The sequence below is a fragment of the Triturus cristatus genome, chromosome 5_2 (assembly GCF_964204655.1).
Source record: "Triturus cristatus chromosome 5_2, aTriCri1.1, whole genome shotgun sequence".
Lineage (NCBI taxonomy): Eukaryota > Metazoa > Chordata > Amphibia > Caudata > Salamandridae > Triturus > Triturus cristatus.
The window spans coordinates 340,925,925-340,944,738 of NC_140588.1; the positions used below are offsets into that span (position 1 = coordinate 340,925,925).

Below are 18,814 nucleotides of genomic sequence, written 5' to 3' on the forward strand. Positions count from 1 at the left end.
CCCCATACCTGGATCAAGTTCAATACGTTCATGACTGAAATTGACCACTGTCTGAAGCAGAACACCAACAAGGCCGAAACTGTGATTTGTGTGAAGAGCATTTCATTGCGGGACTCAGCTTGGTGGCCAATAGAGCTGAGACCGACACCCACTCCCACCACCCAGGCCAAGAACCTTGGGATCAACAGCAAACTTGACATGACTGCCCTAGTCAACGCCATCACTACCTCATGCTTCCAAACCTTAAAAATGCTAAGAAAGATTTTCAAATGGCTCTAACTTAGCACCCGGAGAACTGTCATGCACCCCCTTGTCACACGCAAGCTGTATTACGGGATCACCCTCTATTTCGGGATCAACATAAAACTCACCAAAAGGCTGCAGACTATGCAGAACTTGGCGACCAGAATCATTCTCAAGCAACCATGCCACAGTCACATCACACCACAACTGAAGGAGCTTAAACACACAGAATCTGGGTGGCAGGGTGTATGCTGCCGCACCACTAACGATGGTATCCAAAAAGATGAACAAAAGGAGAACCCTAGTGAGGCTTCCTATACAGTCTCTCACAAATTGCCCACCTCTAAAGACCAGCCACTGTTAATGGTCTTGCACAAGCTTCCTCTACCAACCCGGGCGAATATTGCGTAATATCCATGCTCTTTTGGATAATTTTTTGCCCTGAAGAAGCCCGCATGGATGAGCGTTGGCTGTGTTGCATATAATTACGAATAAAAGATCTATTACATCACGCCAAAACTTGTTCCTGTCATCTCACACTTCTGTGTGTTGTGGACTGAATCCAAGGATTGTTGTGCAAATGTCTCTGTACATGTGCCTCTCTTTTTCTTGTTTACACAACTGAAGGAGCTCCACTGGCTTCCCATACACAAATATATACAATTCAAACTCCTCACCCTCACTTGCGAAGCACTACATAACACTGGCCCAGCATACCTCATCAATCACATCTGCTTTCACAAACATTCCAGACACCTCCACTCATCTGGACTCCTACATGCACCCATACCGCGCATACAGAAAACCAAATCCGGTGGACGAGCCTTCTCCTACATCACTCCTAAAGCGTGGAACAACCTGCCCCAACACATAAAAGCCTCCTACTCATTTCTTGAACTCTGCAAGAATCTGAAGACCGTTTGATTAGTTCCACCAGGCTCTAGATTTGACTAGACTCACACCTGCTCAGCACCAGGATACCTTCCCGGGTGCTAATATGCTCTACAATATGCAAAACATGACATAATATAACAGAATACCTAAGTTCTAATACTGATATACCCACTTGCTAAAAAGTGAGTGATCCTAGACATTCACTTGTTTCCAGGGGTTTCATTTATTTGTCAAAGACGGCAATGGGGTCAGGTATTTACTGAAACTGATCATACTGACACCACAGTTGCGGTAAACACCTGGTTAAGTTAAATACTACATATTTCAAATGTTGGTCCAGAAAAGGGGCATACCACTAATAGGCATAATATACTGCACCTAATTATGTATTTATGTATATTTTCCTGCCATTTTGCTATCCCTGTGCAAATTTCTGTTTGCACAGAGATCAGCACTAAAAATCTAGGCATTTGAAGCAGTGTATGGAGTGCAGATCAAAGAAAAGTGGAAGGCGACAGAAAGTCAGGTCTTAAAAAGAGGCATAGAATATTGGTGATTATTTTAGTAATCACAAAACTGCTGATGTCAAACCAGGCCATTAATTTAGTTTCATAATTTAGGGCCACCATGTGTAACCAAGCACAGGGGTATAGCTTCCACTGGTGCAGCAGGTGCAGTGGCACTGGGGCCAGAGGCCTGAGGGGCCCACTGAACCCAGTTAAAACAGGACCCATGACACACTCGCTATGTCACTGACCAAGCAAACTGATGCTATTACTAGCAGGCATAGCTGATTAATGAAATGCATGCCCGAAGGCCTGTAAAGGGGAAAGGTAAAAGAGCGGCGGAGGGATTTGTGAAATGTCACTGAGGGCCTTAACTCACCTGCCGCCATCTTGTCTACTCCTCCAAGAAGAAAGCACGCTTTCAAGCGACAGGCAACACGAGCCTCCACTACTGTTGGTGCAGCTTGGACATTTTGCACATTTGACAAGTGCTTGAGTGTCAGAGTAAATTATCCCTCTCAAGCATTGCCTCAGTCGCCTGACCGCGCGGGCAGCTGCTTCACGCCTGTCACGCGGCCCGACGGGCTTCTTCCCTTATAGGTGCAGGCAGTGGGCTCTTCTGCCTTGCTGGGTGCAGCTGGCACCTGTGACTGCTGCAGCCAGGTACGGTGCTGCCCGGCGGAGGGCCCAGGGGGGCTGCTTGTCAAACGGGAGACCAAAGCAGGTGTGACAACATGGATCTCTCTTTCGTAAGGAAAGATGTCTGGATTGCAGGGAGCTTCTGCGTCATAGCCTCGTTCCTGTGGCGCATGTTCTGGACTGTGGTATGTTGCAAGAGGAAGAGAACAGCATCTGTATCCGACGAATCTCAGGTAAAAAACTGGTATTTAAGTAACAAGGTTCTCCTTTCGCATCCCAGGGCTGAGGGCCCAAGCCATTGTGTAGAGTGATAGAACTCAGCGTGCACGCGGGAGGATGTAATGTATGTAATGTATGTATTGTATATAGGATGTGTATAGATTTAATTGCACAAGTCATAAAGACGTCACGACAAGTTGGCGGAAGGGGAGGACTTTATTTCGAAAATAGTTTCACCTTGAGTGCTTTTCTAAAGCTGAGATGAATAAGTAGCCAGGTTTCGAGTTTTTTTCTGAAAGATGTATATTAATTTTTTATAGTTAAAAGAGACCGATATATATTATGGTCGAAACAGGTTGGAAGCCAATAGGGAAGTTTGACACGTTATGAAATGCCGGCCTTGGATACAATTGTATTACACACTGGGAGTATTTCTTGCTACAGGAGAGTGATGCTATTTCGTGTTAAAAGTTGCGGTTGTCGCATGCATCAAATAATGTGTCTATATTGCAAACCCAAGTTTAATTATGATGAGCAGCAATCAAAAAGAAAATATCAAACCAGATGCATGAAACATTTTTGCATTCTCAAACGCTCCGATTCGGAATTTGCAACTGCAAACCCTTTTCTGGCAATGTATTAAACCTATTTTAGTCATAAATCCAATACAATTTTCTCGACTACTAAAATGGGTTTGCGACTGGATACCAACTCAGTGTTTGAAAAGGGCTTGTTTTAGGTATCTCATCCAAACACTAAGGTTGTCTCTATGGTTTGCAACCGAATTCCAGCTGCAAACCATTGAAAAGTTACTGACTCCCAAGTTGGAGTGGGGACCCATTTGCAAAAGGTAAAGGGTTCCGTATAGGCCCCTTCCCCCATGGCAATCATAGAAAAAGTTTCTGGAGCAGTAGGCAGTGGTCTTGGCGACCATTGGCAATTCTCAGAAAAACATTTCTAGAAAAGAAAACTGTTTTCTTTTTTTTTTAAAGAAGACCCGTTTCCTTTAAATAAACCAGGCTGCTTTTAAAACTCAAGTTTTCTTGATTTAAAAGCAATCACAGACATGCTGGCCTGCTGACCTCACTGACCACCATACCTCTGATTGTGATCAATCGGATTGAGGTGCAATTTGCAAACTACTTAATGAATATTAATTAGGTAGCTCAGATTTGACTCAATCCGATTCTTTATTTTCAAAACCGATCTATTACTACATAGATTCATTTGCAAAGTAAGTTTGTGGTCGCAAAAACACTGGTCACAAATAGCAATCGCTTTTTGTGACCTGAACCTTAGTGCACCTGGCCCAAATGTCTTCTAACCAGCTGTTCTGCCCAAAACAGCTATTGTATGTATCATCCTGTGGTGGGAGATGGATAGTGGGCACCTAACATTTTTCGCCTTCCGACCTCTGAACTTGTTGACACTTGTAGGATCGACTGCACTAAACCAAACAAACAATGGGAAAGGCAACTGGGTTTGCAGTACGATAAACTGGGTGTCACTATCCCTCCGCTAGTAATGCGGCAGAGCACAAAACAGTCAAATAATATTTTCTCCGCCAAATTCCAGTAATTGTAAAAATTTGCAGTAGTTGTGATGGTAGTACTGCATACCTTTTGGAAATCTTTGGTTTTCGATGTCAAAGTGAGAATATGCAAATGAATGGTGGTAATAGTGTTACTGCTGGTTTTACCCCTGTTTTTCTAACGGCTTCTAAATATGCTGCTATTCGCTCATCAGGGTCATACTGTGATGATTATGATGTCTTCTTGTGTGTTTAGTTGTTGCCAGATTGCATGTGGCAACTTAGCCTCTCTATCTCCTGCTGAAACATTATAGACCCTACTTAGGACCTGTTTACAAGTCAGGCTGTACATTCTGATCCCTTCTCCAATAGGAGTATGCAAGGGACTCAGAATTATGATTTCTGTAAGAATTATTATACCCTTGCACTTTTTTCCTGACATTTTTTGCCAGGAAAGCCTGACAAAATATCCTGGGTGGAAAATGGCAGTAAAAGACACAAAACATGCACATTTTTACGCGATGAACATTGTTGATGCTTATTTTGCCTTCTTGCCAACGCAGAAAACTTTAATGGGTGTTAATACTGCATTTGGTAAATACCTAATCCCTGGGCTGTGGTGTTTATCAGGTGCAAAAAATTCCCAGAGCTTTGCCCTACACATAACCTTGTCCCTAGTCTCCCTGTCTGTTCTTGCTATCACACCATGATTACATAATATATGTGTAGAAATGCGTAAATCAAAAAAATGTGTAAATCAAAAAAGAAGGCACATAGAGACCACCAGACTCATTACATCTGCCAATTTCTATGCACACTGCACCAGTCACACACTATTGAATCTCTAACTCTGCCTTAGATTCATACCTTAATAAATTGTAATATATAAAGTTCTATGTGAGAAATTGGGGCTGTTGGTTAAGGCGGGTGAAACCCTACTCAAGCAACTGCCACAATCCTTGACAGGCTGAACCACAAAAAGTCACTAAATTAATTTGTGCTTAACCCTCTGGTATCTCAGCACAACAGCAGTCAGTCTTAACTTAGAGGCAATGTGTAAAGCATTTATGCAGCACTTTAACAGTAATAAAGCGAAAACACAACACAAGAAAAATGCCACACCAATTTAGAAAAATAGAGTGAATTTTAATAAATAATTTGGCACCAAAAAGCCAAGCAGTAGAATTGGAGTTATGAATTTTTACATTTCAAATTGAAAAATAGTGCCTAAAAGATTAAAGCACCCACTGCGGACATCTAGTTGTGCAAGACGAATACAAAGTCAAAAGTCAAACTCAATGGAGCGTGGTTCAGGTACACAAAGTGGATTGGGCCCAGTCTTCAATTACCTTCAGACTGAGAAGATTTTTTTAAGGGAAAATGTCTGAGAAGGTAAAGTTCAACAGGGTAAGGCAGTTATTGGTGTCTGAGGAGGAGGCGCTTTGGTTGGGGAGCTGCTGGACAAAGTTGAAGTGAAGGTTTCTACTTTTGGTACCAGCAGTAAAGTCAGGTCGACTGACAATTCACCTTGGGGGGATCGGTGAACAGATAGATCTCGGTCTTCTCTCGCTTCTCTATGTACTTTTTGGCAGAAATGTTTTTAAGTCCCATGTTTTGGATTTGGACTATTTGGGCTTCTTTAGAACCACTTACAGGAGTCCAGAACTGGAGAGGCACCATTTGGAGAGTCAGGAATCACTCAGGTGTGGGCTCAAGATGGTTCGAGCCTGTTCTGTCCCTGAAGTTCTGATCTGGAGGTCAATCAACTAGTCCTTGGAGTCACTCTGAAAGTCTTGAGTTCAAGCAGGAAAGCAGGTCTCAAGCAGCAGGGCAGTCCTCTGAGGGCACAAGGCAGGCTTCAGGCAGCAGGGTAGTCCTCTTGGTGCAGCGGGGCAGACATCTTAAGTACACAGCAGGCCACAGGCAGCAGGGCAGTCTTCTGAGAGTCTTTCCGCAGGTCCAGAAGTGAACTGGAGAGTGGGCTGAGGGTCCTAGTTTTATACCTGGTGCCAGCTTTGAAGTGGAAGACACTTCAAGAGTTTTACCCCCACAGACTTGTCTGGAATTTCCTGTCTCCCGGATCCCAGGCTGTCTGCAGTCACAATAGGCTAGTGTGAATTTCTTTGTGTGTGTTGAGTCAGTATTTTCGAAGTGTAAATGGGGATGTGCACAACTCCACCCCCATCCTGCTTGGGTGGCCCATCCTGCCAACACCAAGTCTCTCTGTAGATCGGCAGTCTGGGGGGAAAGCACAAAGGTCAACTGCCAACTACACCTAGTCCTATGACACAGGAAACAGCTTGCGGCCACCAAATGGTTAGGACACGAAAATGAAAACTTTAAAAAAGTGATATTTTCAGACTTATGACTTAAAATCCAACTTTACCAATACAAAGGATTTAAAATAACAATTCCAAAGGCACCAACATGGCATTTCTATTGCTCTCAAACATAAGTTATCACTTATTAAATGTAATAAGGTAACCCAATGTTATCCTATGGGTGAAGTAGGCATTACAATTGTGAAAATGAATTAATGGGTTTTTCACTACTAGGACATGTAAAACTAAAATGTACGTGTCCAGCTTTTTAAATACAGTGCACCCTGCCCTATGGACTGTTCAGGGTCTGTCTTAGGGATGACTTGTACGTATTAAAAACAGAGTTTAAGGCTTGGCAAAAGGTTTATTTAGCCAAATCGAATTAGCAGTTCAAAACTGCACCCAGGCTGCAATGGCAGGCCTGAAGCATTTTTTAAGGGGCTACTGAAGTGAGTGGCACAATAAGTGCTGTAGGCCCACTAGTGGCATTAAATGTACAAGTTCTGGGTATATGATATCCCATTTTACTAGGGACTTTTAAGTATATTTAATATTCTAATCTGGTGTAAGCTAATTTTACTATGTTTTATGGCGAAGGCACAAGCACTTTAACACTGTTTAACAGTGGTAAAGTGCACACAGTCCAATGAGCCAACAAAAATGGGTTTAGAAAACAGGAGGGGTAAAGGCAAACCATTTAGGGATGACCTTGCAGAGAGGACCAAGTCCAACAATATAAGTACCAAGAAACACAGATTCGGGAAAGTAAAAAACTATGCATCTTACTTAGGCTTCCCGTGCTGATTCCTACTGCAGAACAACAGATCCCACTTAGTGGCTCTTTTAGATCTTGGCTGGCTGTACTCCATTTCGCTTGGACATTTACCAAACAAGGGGGTTTGCCCTAATAATCCACCTGCATCTGGGCAAGAGACCAAACACAAACAAAAATAATGCAGTGGAATGGATACGGCAATAATTATTTCTATAACTAATGGAAACCTTAATTAATCCATCAATGAGAAATCAATCTCGAACCAACCGATTATCTCAATTCAAGAACACTACGTTGTAGATCCGATGTAAGTCGTTATACATCCAATTTTTTATATATATATATATTTTTTGACAGATAAACAATACATTAAAAATTGGATGTATAACGACTTACATCGGATCTACAACCTAGTGTGAGTGTGTTCTTGAATTGAGATAATCGGTTGGTTTGAGATTGATTTCTCATTGATGGATTAATTAAGGTTTCCATTAGTTATAGAAATAATTATTGCCGTATCCATTCCACTGCATTGTTTTTGTTTGTGTTTTGTCCATTTCGCTTGGACAGCAGAGGGATGTACTTTTCTGCCCTGGAGGACTACACCCTCCCCATTTTTCTGGCTTTCTGGCAGAGGTCTTTTTGCCTTCAAAGGCACCCCCATCACCCCAGGATTTTAAAAAATATATAAAGGTTAATTTTTGTTTTGGAAACTGTAGTAGTTGCTCCAATTTATATGTAAATATATGTCCATCAGTCACTGCTACGTGCATTTTTCTGTATTTGCCATGCTGACTATGCACAAGTTTTATGTCACAGTTGAAAAGGGTGTTTAAACCCTTTCCATCAGCGGGGCAAAACCACAGCTGCTAGGACAGTCAGGGCACCGACTTATTCCCTTCACTCCATCATTACATACTAGAAGGTCCTCATGGCATGCTCTTAAAACAGCACCAAAACCTTGTAATGGGCTATGCCATTCCACCAAGTCACCTCACTTAGCCACCACACGTAATTGCAATAGAACATCTTAGACAAGTCTAATCACATACATTTACTTGCCAAGATAGAACACTTAAGACCGAATGCCTGACATAGTCATTTGAACAACTAGCTTAGCAACATCAAGAGCACTTGCCTCATTTGAACGTTTTCCAAAAAGCCAACAGAGCATCTTACTAAGCCCGGAGTGAAGATTCACTTGCACAGCTAGGTAGCAAACCTACATGGGGGGCTAACAATTGCTCCAGTAGCACACACCAGTTTGCAAGTAATCATTCCATCGCTGGACTTATTAGTTAAACCACCCCCACATTCTCGGGCACAATAAGACACCAAAACCACCAAGTGGATCTATTCTGCTGTTACAGCACAATTCACTCATTCCCTTAGAACAAAGAGAATATATTAGAACATGTTCCGTTATTCTCTTTCTGGAATAAAAACAGGGTGCATGCAACCATGTATCAGGTGCACGTGGACGATCATACACATGGTATTAATTCCAAATAAGGGCCCTTTATGAGTAGGACAGTAAAATGGGGTAGTAATACTGTTCTTGGTATTTCAATGACTGGTGGGAATTGCCACTCATTTACGGGTGATGAGCAATAACATGTAGATCTCAGAATAACCCGACCATTCACTGTGTGCCTTCTCCAGTTCCAAGCCCTTTTCTGCCTACATTTTGCACTTGTTTTAAGTAGGTGGAAAATGTGAGTGGACGGGCAGCTGACGTCCCAGGCAGTACTCTGCAAACCTTTAAAACGTTCACTCTGTAGTAATTCCAGTAAAAACCTATGAAGTCACCACGCTGCATAACAATAGCCTTAAAAACTGAAGAGTCTATGTATGCCATAGACACAAGACACTTCACTCTGATCACTCCCATGATTTGGCAGGAAAGTTAAAGATTTCGGGCGATCTCACTAGATTCGCAGTTCTGTCAAACTTCTACCTGATATCCTTTTTCTCTATTAAAAAAAGCACATTGAAGCAGTCTCTCTCTGGATGAGCGCTTAATGTCTGGAGTTTAATCCAGCCTTGTATTCCCCCCCCCCCTTTTCCATTTCTGAAAGAGATCTAGTAGAACCCTCTGGACCACCATTTTCCTCTATCCTCCATCCAGAACCCTTCTGCCTGAGTGTCCGCCATTTACTCCTTTATCTGATTGCTTCTAGCAAAACTGTACTAGTTGGCTGTTACGGTATAGCCCCTTTCTTGATTTAGCTTCTTGTGTGTGACCGATCAATATATATTTGTAAATATTTGAAATATGTACAAACAAATTTGGAACGAGTCTGACCCTTTTACTCACAAACATTGGGTGCAATTTTTTTTCTGATCGATTATGTACAGATACTCCATTTTGTAGACTGACCAGCGATGGACTGTGTTATCTTGTTCTATAACCTCCCCTTTGCCTTGCACATTCTACATAAAAAACTCTGAATAAATAAATAAACAGTGGAAAAAAGAAAGACATAAACAAATAGTAACACTACATTGCACACATTTTATCATCACCATTCTAACACAACTACCACGGGACTACTGTCCCTTCAGTCAAATAGACTATTGGGAATCATTCAATAGAACGTATCTAGAGACCCGAGAGTGCTACGAGGCCATGTTGATAATAGAAATGTGCTACACAAGTGTTGATAATATGGCATGCCATAAGCAGCTGTTTACAGGTCTCTGCAATGCAGTGGCAGCCAAAGGTCAAGTTTCAGGTACGGTTTATGGGGTGTACATTAGGGACCGTTATCATACATTTAGGCAGAAAAAGTTAACGCTAGCCCCTCCCGACTAACTGAATAGTCCAGCTCTTGTTACATGCTAGTGGTTACTTTCCTGCTTGGACACACTCACACTCACTTCACAATGCCACAGATGAAACTTGGATTTGGCTGCTATTCGTTTAAGCACTGCAAATATTCAACAGACTTAATAAAAGAGACTGTATGTGCAGAAGCAACCTGCTTGCTTTGCATAGTTAAGTGCAAATATATTGCTTATTGCTTACAGGGTTATAATTGTGAAGGTGGCGTTTTCAGAATTCTAACTTAAAATCCAACGTCAGCACTAAAGATGATTCCAATTTACAATTCTTTTGAGTATAAACAGCATATCGCCATCGACTTCCAATATAAAGTTAGCACTTAATAAATGGAAGAAGGTAACCTAGTGTTAGTCAATAGGACAGATGGACCTTACAACAGTGAAAAATGACTTTAGGAGTTTTTCATTGCCATGACATGTAAAACTTAAGTACACGTCCTATTTTTTAAATACAATGCACCTTGTCGTATAAGCCCTCAGGGCCTACCTTAGGCATGACTTATAAGTATTAAAAAGGAAGGTTTAGGCCTGGCAAAAGGTTCATTTTGCCAGGTCGAAATTACAGTTTAAAACTGTATTATAGACGGCAGTGGCGGTCCTGAGGCAAATTTTAAAGGGCTACTTTAGTGAGTGGAGCAATGAGTGCTCACGCCCACTAGCAGCATTTAATCTATAGGCCCTGGGTACAGGTTTTACCATTTACCAGGGGCTTACAAGTAAATTAAATGTGCCAATTTGGTGGTCAGTTGCGAGACAAGCAAACTGGTTTCCACAAACGTCCTATTTTTTAAATACAATGCACCTTGTCTTATAAGCCCTCAGGGCCAACCTTAGGCATGACTTATAAGTATTAAAAAGGAAGGTTTAGGCCTGGCAAAAGGTTCATTTTGCCAGGTCGAAATTACAGTTTAAAACTGTATTATAGACGGCAGTGGCGGTCCTGAGGCAAATTTTAAAGGGCTACTTTAGTGAGTGGAGCAATGAGTGCTCACGCCCACTAGCAGCATTTAATCTATAGGCCCTGGGTACAGGTTTTACCATTTAACAGGGGCTTACAAGTAAATTAAATGTGCCAATTTGGTGGTCAGTTGCGAGACAAGCAAACTGGTTTCCACAAAGTTAGATCCTGCACAGACCAGATTGCAACACTGCGCATTATCATTGAGCAGTCGAAAGAATGGAACTCCCCTTTCTGTGTCAACTTCATCGACTAGGAGAAGGCATTCACCAGTAGGGACAGAGAGAGACCCTCTAGAAACCCCTCTGCCACTACGGTTTACAAGATAAACTTGAAAGAATCATTAGGAACTCTTACGAGGGAATCACTTGTAATTTAGTCCATGGAGGGCAACTCACGGAAGCCTTTGAAGTGAGGACTGGAGTCCTCCAGGGTTGTTTGCTCTTGCCTTTTCTCTTTCTGTTGGCCATACACTGGATCATGAAGACATCCACATCAAGTAGAAGAAATGGGATCTACTGGACACCTTGGACGCAGTTCAATGACCTGGACTATGCAGATGACCTGGCTTTAGTCTCCCATACCCATCTACAGATGCAAGAGAAGATTGACAAAGTGGCAGCCACATCAACACATTTGGCCTCAACATCCAAAGGGGAAAAACCAAAATCCTGAAGGCTAACATGGCCAGCACAACTGCAGTCACTCCTGCAGGTGATGCATTGGAATAGGATGAGGCTTTCACTTACCTGGGAAGTATCCTAGACAATCAGGGCAGAACAGATGCCAACGTCAAGGTAAGATTTGTCAAAGCAAGGGCTTCCTTCATTCAGCTAAAGAAGAACCTAACAACTCAAATTAAGGTCAGGCTTTTTAACACCAAAGCAGAGTCGGTCCTTCCGTATGGAGCAGAAACTTGGAGGACAACAGTGACCACCCAAACAAAGTCCAGACCATCACCAGCACCTATCTGAGGAAAATCCTCCAAATCTGCTGGCCAAACACCATCAGCAACAACGACCAATGGCAGTAGACTTTCCAACTCTCTGCTCTTGAAAATATCATGAAAAGTTGCTGGGGCTGGATAGGTCACATCCTCCACAAGCCTGCATCAAAACACCACAAAGCAAGCTCACAGCTGGAACCCTCAAGGGAAAAGGAAAAGAAGAGAGCCAACAACCACCTGACACTGAGTCCTTGAGGCTGACTGCAAAGAGATGGGATACATCTGGAGTCAGATTGAAAGAAAAACCCAGACTAGAGAGAGCTGGAGGGGTACTAGGCATAAGACAGTCTGTAAGTAATATGGTGGAGGCCAATCTTACCATGTTTTAGGGGAGAGCACAAGCACTTTATCACTGGTCAGCAGTGGCAAAGTGCACAGAGTCCTGAAGTCAAAAAAACGAATTCAGCAAAACAAGAAGGGTAAAGCCCTGTGTCTTTTTCCCATCTACCTCGCCCTGCATTGTATGAATGCGTGTTTTGTGTGATCAGCAACTTGTATAAGTCGGAGATCAGTCCCTTGTCTGAGATCTTTGACAGAAGCCATCTCTCATAGAAAGTGAGATGACGTTGCACTAAAAAAGGAAAATGAAAATGAAATTTAAAAATTAGGGCAGGTAGATGAACAGTACCTAACATTAACATATTATATGTTTGCATTATAAAGAGGTATCTGTACATTTCAGCGCATATTTCAAAAGAGAGAATGAGGCCTTTGGGGGGTTAGAAGGTAATCTAGTGTACATGTTTTTTGCTAGCTGAGCTCTATTTTGGTCAGTGGCATAAATTCAGCGGCAGCTCCTCCGCTCTGGAGGTGTGGGTGGGGCTTCCCACAGAGCAGGGGGAGGAATGGTGAGCACTTTCTAAGTGCGCATGACGGTTTGGCCGGCCATCTTGGCGCACTTTGCATGTTCTCCACCTGCTGTATTGCACAGCCTGGGTGGAGAACATGCACAGGCTCCCACTGCCTGTCTGAATGATGCACCATAGCACTCAGACCAATCACAAAGCTGCTGTTATGTTGGTGACAGCAGTGTCGTGATTGGCTAGGGGAGTCTGCTTCCTGCGTCAACCGAAGAAGACGGAGGAGAAGCTGCTGCCGGCCGGTAAGTGAGATTTTCTTTTTTTCTTAACCCCCACATCAACCTCCGCCCCACTACAGCCCCGTAGCAGCTGCTACTGAGCATAATGCAAAATGACGGGGGCCCACCTGCAGAATGTGTTGAGAGGCCTTGGGCTGCTATATCTAAAAGATATTCATTGGCCTTAGGCAGATTGGGGTCCCTAAAGGGTTGGGGCTCCCTGAAGGGTTAGTGTACCCCCCCCCCCCCCACACACACACAGCAGGAGCTGTAGGGGCCTGCTTTCTGCCCCTGACTTTGGGGGATAATTAGGATGGCAGGGAGGCCACCAAAACCTTGGGGCATCGTAGGCACCCCCTCTGCCACTACAGCGAGATTGTTTCTGATGCAGCGAGCCATTTCTGCTAAAACTACAATGCTGACCGGACCCCACGTTAAAACGTTCTAATCTGCATTATTTTTTTGATTTTCAGAGACAAACTCTTAAATGGGGGTTTGCTTTTGAAAAACGAAAAAAGAAATGTATACACAGGGCAACCTTGTGCTGTTATATGAATATGGATATATAAATATACTCGAGAGAGCTCTTGAAGGTAATAATTCAAAATTGACTGCTATCACTAGGGATCAAATATATAGACTATACAGGGTCCAGTAGATAAATGTATCAATCATTTGAGATCAGTTGTCTAGACTGAACGCAAAGGGAATCAGTGGCATACCTGTTAAACCATGTGCCCTGAGGGTGGCGGTGTCTTGCCCATGCTTACCCGCCTTGTGGTTCTTAATTTACGGTCCTTCAGGAGTATGAATCACCTTGTTGGGGCTCCAGCTCGGGATCTGTGGATCAGCACTTTTATGAAAGGAAGGAATGTGCAACACACTGGACAATCATTAGTATACACTAACAGATGCCCCCAAAGCTGGGGGAAGAGAGCAGCACGGGAGTGCCGATGTATTAAACAAACTATTTAGGTGAATGCACTGTCGCATTTGGGCCTATATATAGTCAGTGCTTTAAACTTGGAGATTTAAATACCCTGATGAAGATCAAATAATGTCACATTTGGGCCCACCCAAAAAATCTAGAGCCTCCCAGCGAAATTGAGCATCTCCCCACCACGCTGCTGTAAAAAAAATGAGATATGGAAGAGGGGACTTGCACAAACATGGATGCCCACAGAAAAATAGTATTGCACAATCAGTCATTAATTAAAACCATCATGATATGTTCAGACACATTTTATATAGCTGTGAGGACAGCAAGCCATCAACCCATGACCCATGTGATAATTATTAAACAAGTTTAAGTGATATATGTATTAACAAATGAGGTTTTAAATAATATCAAAGCCCTAGAGAACTAAGACAGTCACAAAATGTACAGTATGCTACTAATGAAATGTGATCATCTGGCGCAGTCTGAACATAACTGTGTCGCCATTGCGGTTCCCCAATGCTATGTGGGCATGGGACCAGCATACAGATGTTGAATGGCACTGAGGACAGGAGCTGAAAAATAACAGTGTGTTGCAAAGTAAAACTCTGCTGAAGGATCCCTTTCTTTTAGGAATGAAGCCGGTTGCTTTAAATTGGTACCTTCTGGCAAATAGTTTAATTGCAAATTAGAAACACTCGAGGACATTGCAAACAGAAGTTAGAAATGCTGTTAGACTTTTCAGAATTTATTTCAAGCCAGCCAGCCACGTGTAACTTATCTTACTTTGATCTTGCCTGCAGACAACGTTAGCTGTCACTTGTCGTAGTCTCGTTGTTCACAATACAACAAAATAATATGTAGACTAGGTTTCACTTTCTCATGATAAGATGGCTTCCTGGTCATTGCCTGTTCCTTATTCAATGGCATCCTCCCTCTTCTTGTGTTTTTTCCAACCCTCGATAATTTTGTCTTTACCATGTTTCTGATTTGGATGAGTTGTATTCTTCCACTGCTGACATCATGGAGCTAATTTTTTATTTGTGTATTAGCACTCCACTAGAGAGCATGTCTTTCACTACAGTTTTCCTCTTTAGCTTATTCCGTCTCGCATACCCACCCGCACGCTCTCTACAAGCTGCACCCCAAAACTCATCCATTACTCCCCCACCCTCTTCTTCTCATAGGGCGGTATGTTTGAAAAAACATTTCAAGATGGCCACTAATACATGTATATGCATACATGCACATTCATCATGCTGCAGTGGTTGCCATCTTGAAATTATTTTTCTCATGGTGAAAAAACAGTTCTAGATAGACACTAATGTATGTGTATGTATGCATGTGTCATGATGCACCAGTGGCAATCCTGGAATGATTTCTCTCATTAAGAATTTTTTTTTCAAAATGGCTGCCTCTACAAGAACTTGTTGTGGCCTACTGTGGCCTTGCTTGATTTTCTTTTTTTAAAGCCAATGGAGACAAGCAGTGGCACAGTCATTACCTTGGACTAACCTTTTGAAGGCTAAACATATTGTCTTTGCAAATGTTTCTTTTACATTCCAGTATATGTAGGTCTCCACCATCAGTAAATAAACAAGCTACAAGTACCAGAGGACAAAGAACAAACCAGAACTCTTTGTGCTTCATACGAACAATACAATAATTTTAAACCTCCTTGACATCTCTCTGCACCCTTTTACTCCATTTCAATCTGCATTTTGTATTTTACATTATCCTTTGGGGTTCATTACAATGCCGGGCGGAATGCCGGAGCCCGACAGTTGGAAGCTTTCAGACCGCGTCAGGGCCCTTCGATCGCCCGATTACGATGTTCACAGTCAGAATGTAAACCGGGCGGTCATTCCGACTCGGTTCCGACCGATTCGTGGAGTATTCCTGTTGGTCAAAACCGCACTGTAACACCCTATGGACGGCATTTCTGCTGTCGGGATTACGATGTGGGTTCCCAACAGCCTTTCCGGGCTAGCCATTCCGACATGGAAAGGCTGTCAGAAAGTGACTTTGGGGGCCTCTGGCAGGGCTCCTTAGTCCCCACAGCCTACGGTTGGTGGCGGAGGGGGCAACTATGGAATACCCTTGTAAAACCCTGCACTGTGTGGCAGGCACAATGGGGTGCCTGCAACAGGTTGGAGGGTTTTATATTCCCTCCCCCTCCCCATTTCCCCATAGGAACCTGTGTTACGGCCGGTTCTCAGGCATAACACGAGCTCCTATAGGAAACAATGAGAACCCGACTGAACAGTGTTCGGTCGCATCTTGATCTGGCTGTTGAAACCGTCGACCGCAAGTCGGTCGGTCCCGAGTCCGAGACAGTGTTGGAGAGAGGCTTTCTGCCCGACATCGTAATGAGCCCCTAAGTCACCTATCACTTATTACCATGTGCCTCTAAATAAATCATGCTGTGTCTGGTGCTGTACACTGTTTTGTACCCTCTGCAGTTCGTTGCCACTTTGAATATCACCTCAGTGACTTGTGATAGATCCCGCTGTGATCACTCAGGGCTCCCTGCTGCCCTTCCCCAATGATCTTCTGATGCACATTACGCACTTTTTTGTAAGTTTCACACCTATTGCTCTTCAGTGACCCTATAAGCAGAACTCTTCAAAAGCACTACACCTAATGCTTTCAAGGGACTGAACACACGAGGGCCTTACCCTATGCTCCACTGGTGTGAACATTCTTGTACACCTCAGTTAACACCACTATTATCTACTCTGTGACACATGATTTACTTGTGTGCTGCACATTATCTTTTATATCCTACTGCATATAACCCTAAGATTACCACCTGCACATAATGCTGTACACCCTTAATGACCACCGCTCTCTGCCCTTGCTTTGTATGACTGTTGGTGAGTGTCCATTGTGTGTCTAAATGCTCATCGTGTACGCACCTGGATGTTTGTTTTAGATGTGCATGGGTGTCACTAGGTGCATTTATACTATTTCTTAAATGTGTGCTCAAATGTGATGTTGCCCAGCCCAAAGGGTGTTGTTGATGCCAAGCAAGTTTAGGGTCCTCATTACTGGTTTTGCAGTGCGGGATTGGCAGTGGGTAGTCGGACCGCCCGCTTGTGCACCGCCAATCATGTGGTTGAACTGCCCGCAGGAGGAGGAATGTATTCCTGTCTGGCGGGTACTTCTTTGGTGTTCCCATGGCGGTGCCTATGTAATAGGCATTGCAATGGGAACGTAAAAATGAATACCTGCATTTATAAGTTATGTTATTTTTTTTAATGATTTGCAAATGAATATTGTTGAATTATACATTAATTTTATAATTATTAGTTTTTGAAATAAATATTTCACTTTAATATTCTAAATCATGTTTACATATTTTTAATGTAATACATTTCTTATTAATTTTTAATTGTGAATTTTGATATTGATTTCTTTTTATATGTTGAAAATTATAATGTAATTGTTACCAAATTGTTTTAAACTTCCTTAAAAATTCTAAATGTATTTAAATATATTCAAATTTATGTATACTTACATTATGAAAATAGAATAAATATGTATTATTTATGATGTATTAAGATTTATTTGTATAGTTATATGTTATGGATTTATTTTTTTAAATGTTAATTAAAAAACCTAATGGCATTTTTATTATTGATATTATTGGAACAAGTTATGTTGTTGCAAGTATATATTCTAATATTTATTAATGTAAATTTAGCATAAGTTATATTATTATATAATTAGAAATTACATTATATACTTTTTTTTAATATAGTCAATGTTTTTATAAATTTGGATCATGTATTTTTATTTTATGGTATGTTTCCAATTTTAGGAATATGAATAAATAATATAAAAAATATATTCTTTTAAATGGTGATTAACATACTTTGTTTGTTAATGTTTCATATTACATGTATTGGTTTTTAGTTTGGGTTTTTGGATCTTCTAAGTATATTGTATTTGATACATGAAAAGAAAATCATGTGTGAGCATTATGCATTGATTGTGTTTATAAACTTTTGTATGTCCAACGCCTTCCCTAAAATAGTTTAGATTGGAGTGCGAATAGTAAGTGTCGCCCCTTTAGTGTCCAACTCCTTCCGCATAATAGTTTAAATTGGAGTTGGAATAGTAAATGTTGCCTTTTTAGTGTCCAACACCTTCCCCAAAATAGTTTAGTTTGGAGTTGAAATAGTAAATATTGCCCCTTTCGTGTCCAACACTTTCCCCAAATTGATTTAGATTGGAGTGGGAATAGTCAATATCACCCCTTTAGTATCCAACACTTTCTCCATAATTTTACAATCTTAGTGTTAAATTCCTTTGCTAAAATGTATTTCTATGCAATAAGAGTAGTTTATGTCATTTAATTAGTAATATTGATGTTTGGAAATATAATTAACATATTAGCTGGCTGAATATTTGTAATAACTAACATTATTGTTTACATATTTTATAGAATAAAGATATGCAACACATTTTTCAATTTTTCCAAAGTTTAATATGGGCCTTATTACGAGTACCGTGGTCCTGGGACCGCCGTACATGATGTGGCGGTCCGACCACCACCACCCATCCACCCAATTACGAGTGAGGTGATAGAATCACCACAAGACTGCCGCTTGGATCAAGGATCCTGCTGCAGCAGCGATCTTCAAAGAGGCTAAATATGCTGGTGTTGCCAATGCTGTCACCTCTGAGCATATTACGACCTGCATTATCACCCCCTATTTCATGGTTTGGACCCCACTATGAAAAGGGTGGTGGAAATGCAGGTAAGGGAGCTCTAACAGGGCCCCCAGCCGAATCTGGCCATGGGGGTATGTGTGAGGGGTGATGTTGTGCCCCCCGGGATAGCACCTTTGTTCCTGC

General features: G+C 42.0%; 1 protein-coding gene across 1 annotated transcript in view; it reads left to right on the forward strand.

Moving 5' to 3' along the window:
* Positions 1-2,258: 2,258 nt before the first annotated feature.
* MYLK4 (myosin light chain kinase family member 4) overlaps positions 2,259-18,814 on the forward strand; it is a 552,315-nt gene continuing 535,759 nt past the window's right edge. Inside the window, exon 1 of the mRNA XM_085607135.1 lies at positions 2,259-2,515. Coding sequence (XP_085463261.1) covers positions 2,378-2,515 — 138 coding nt within the window. The 5' untranslated portion in view covers positions 2,259-2,377. The remainder of the gene's footprint in view (positions 2,516-18,814) is intronic.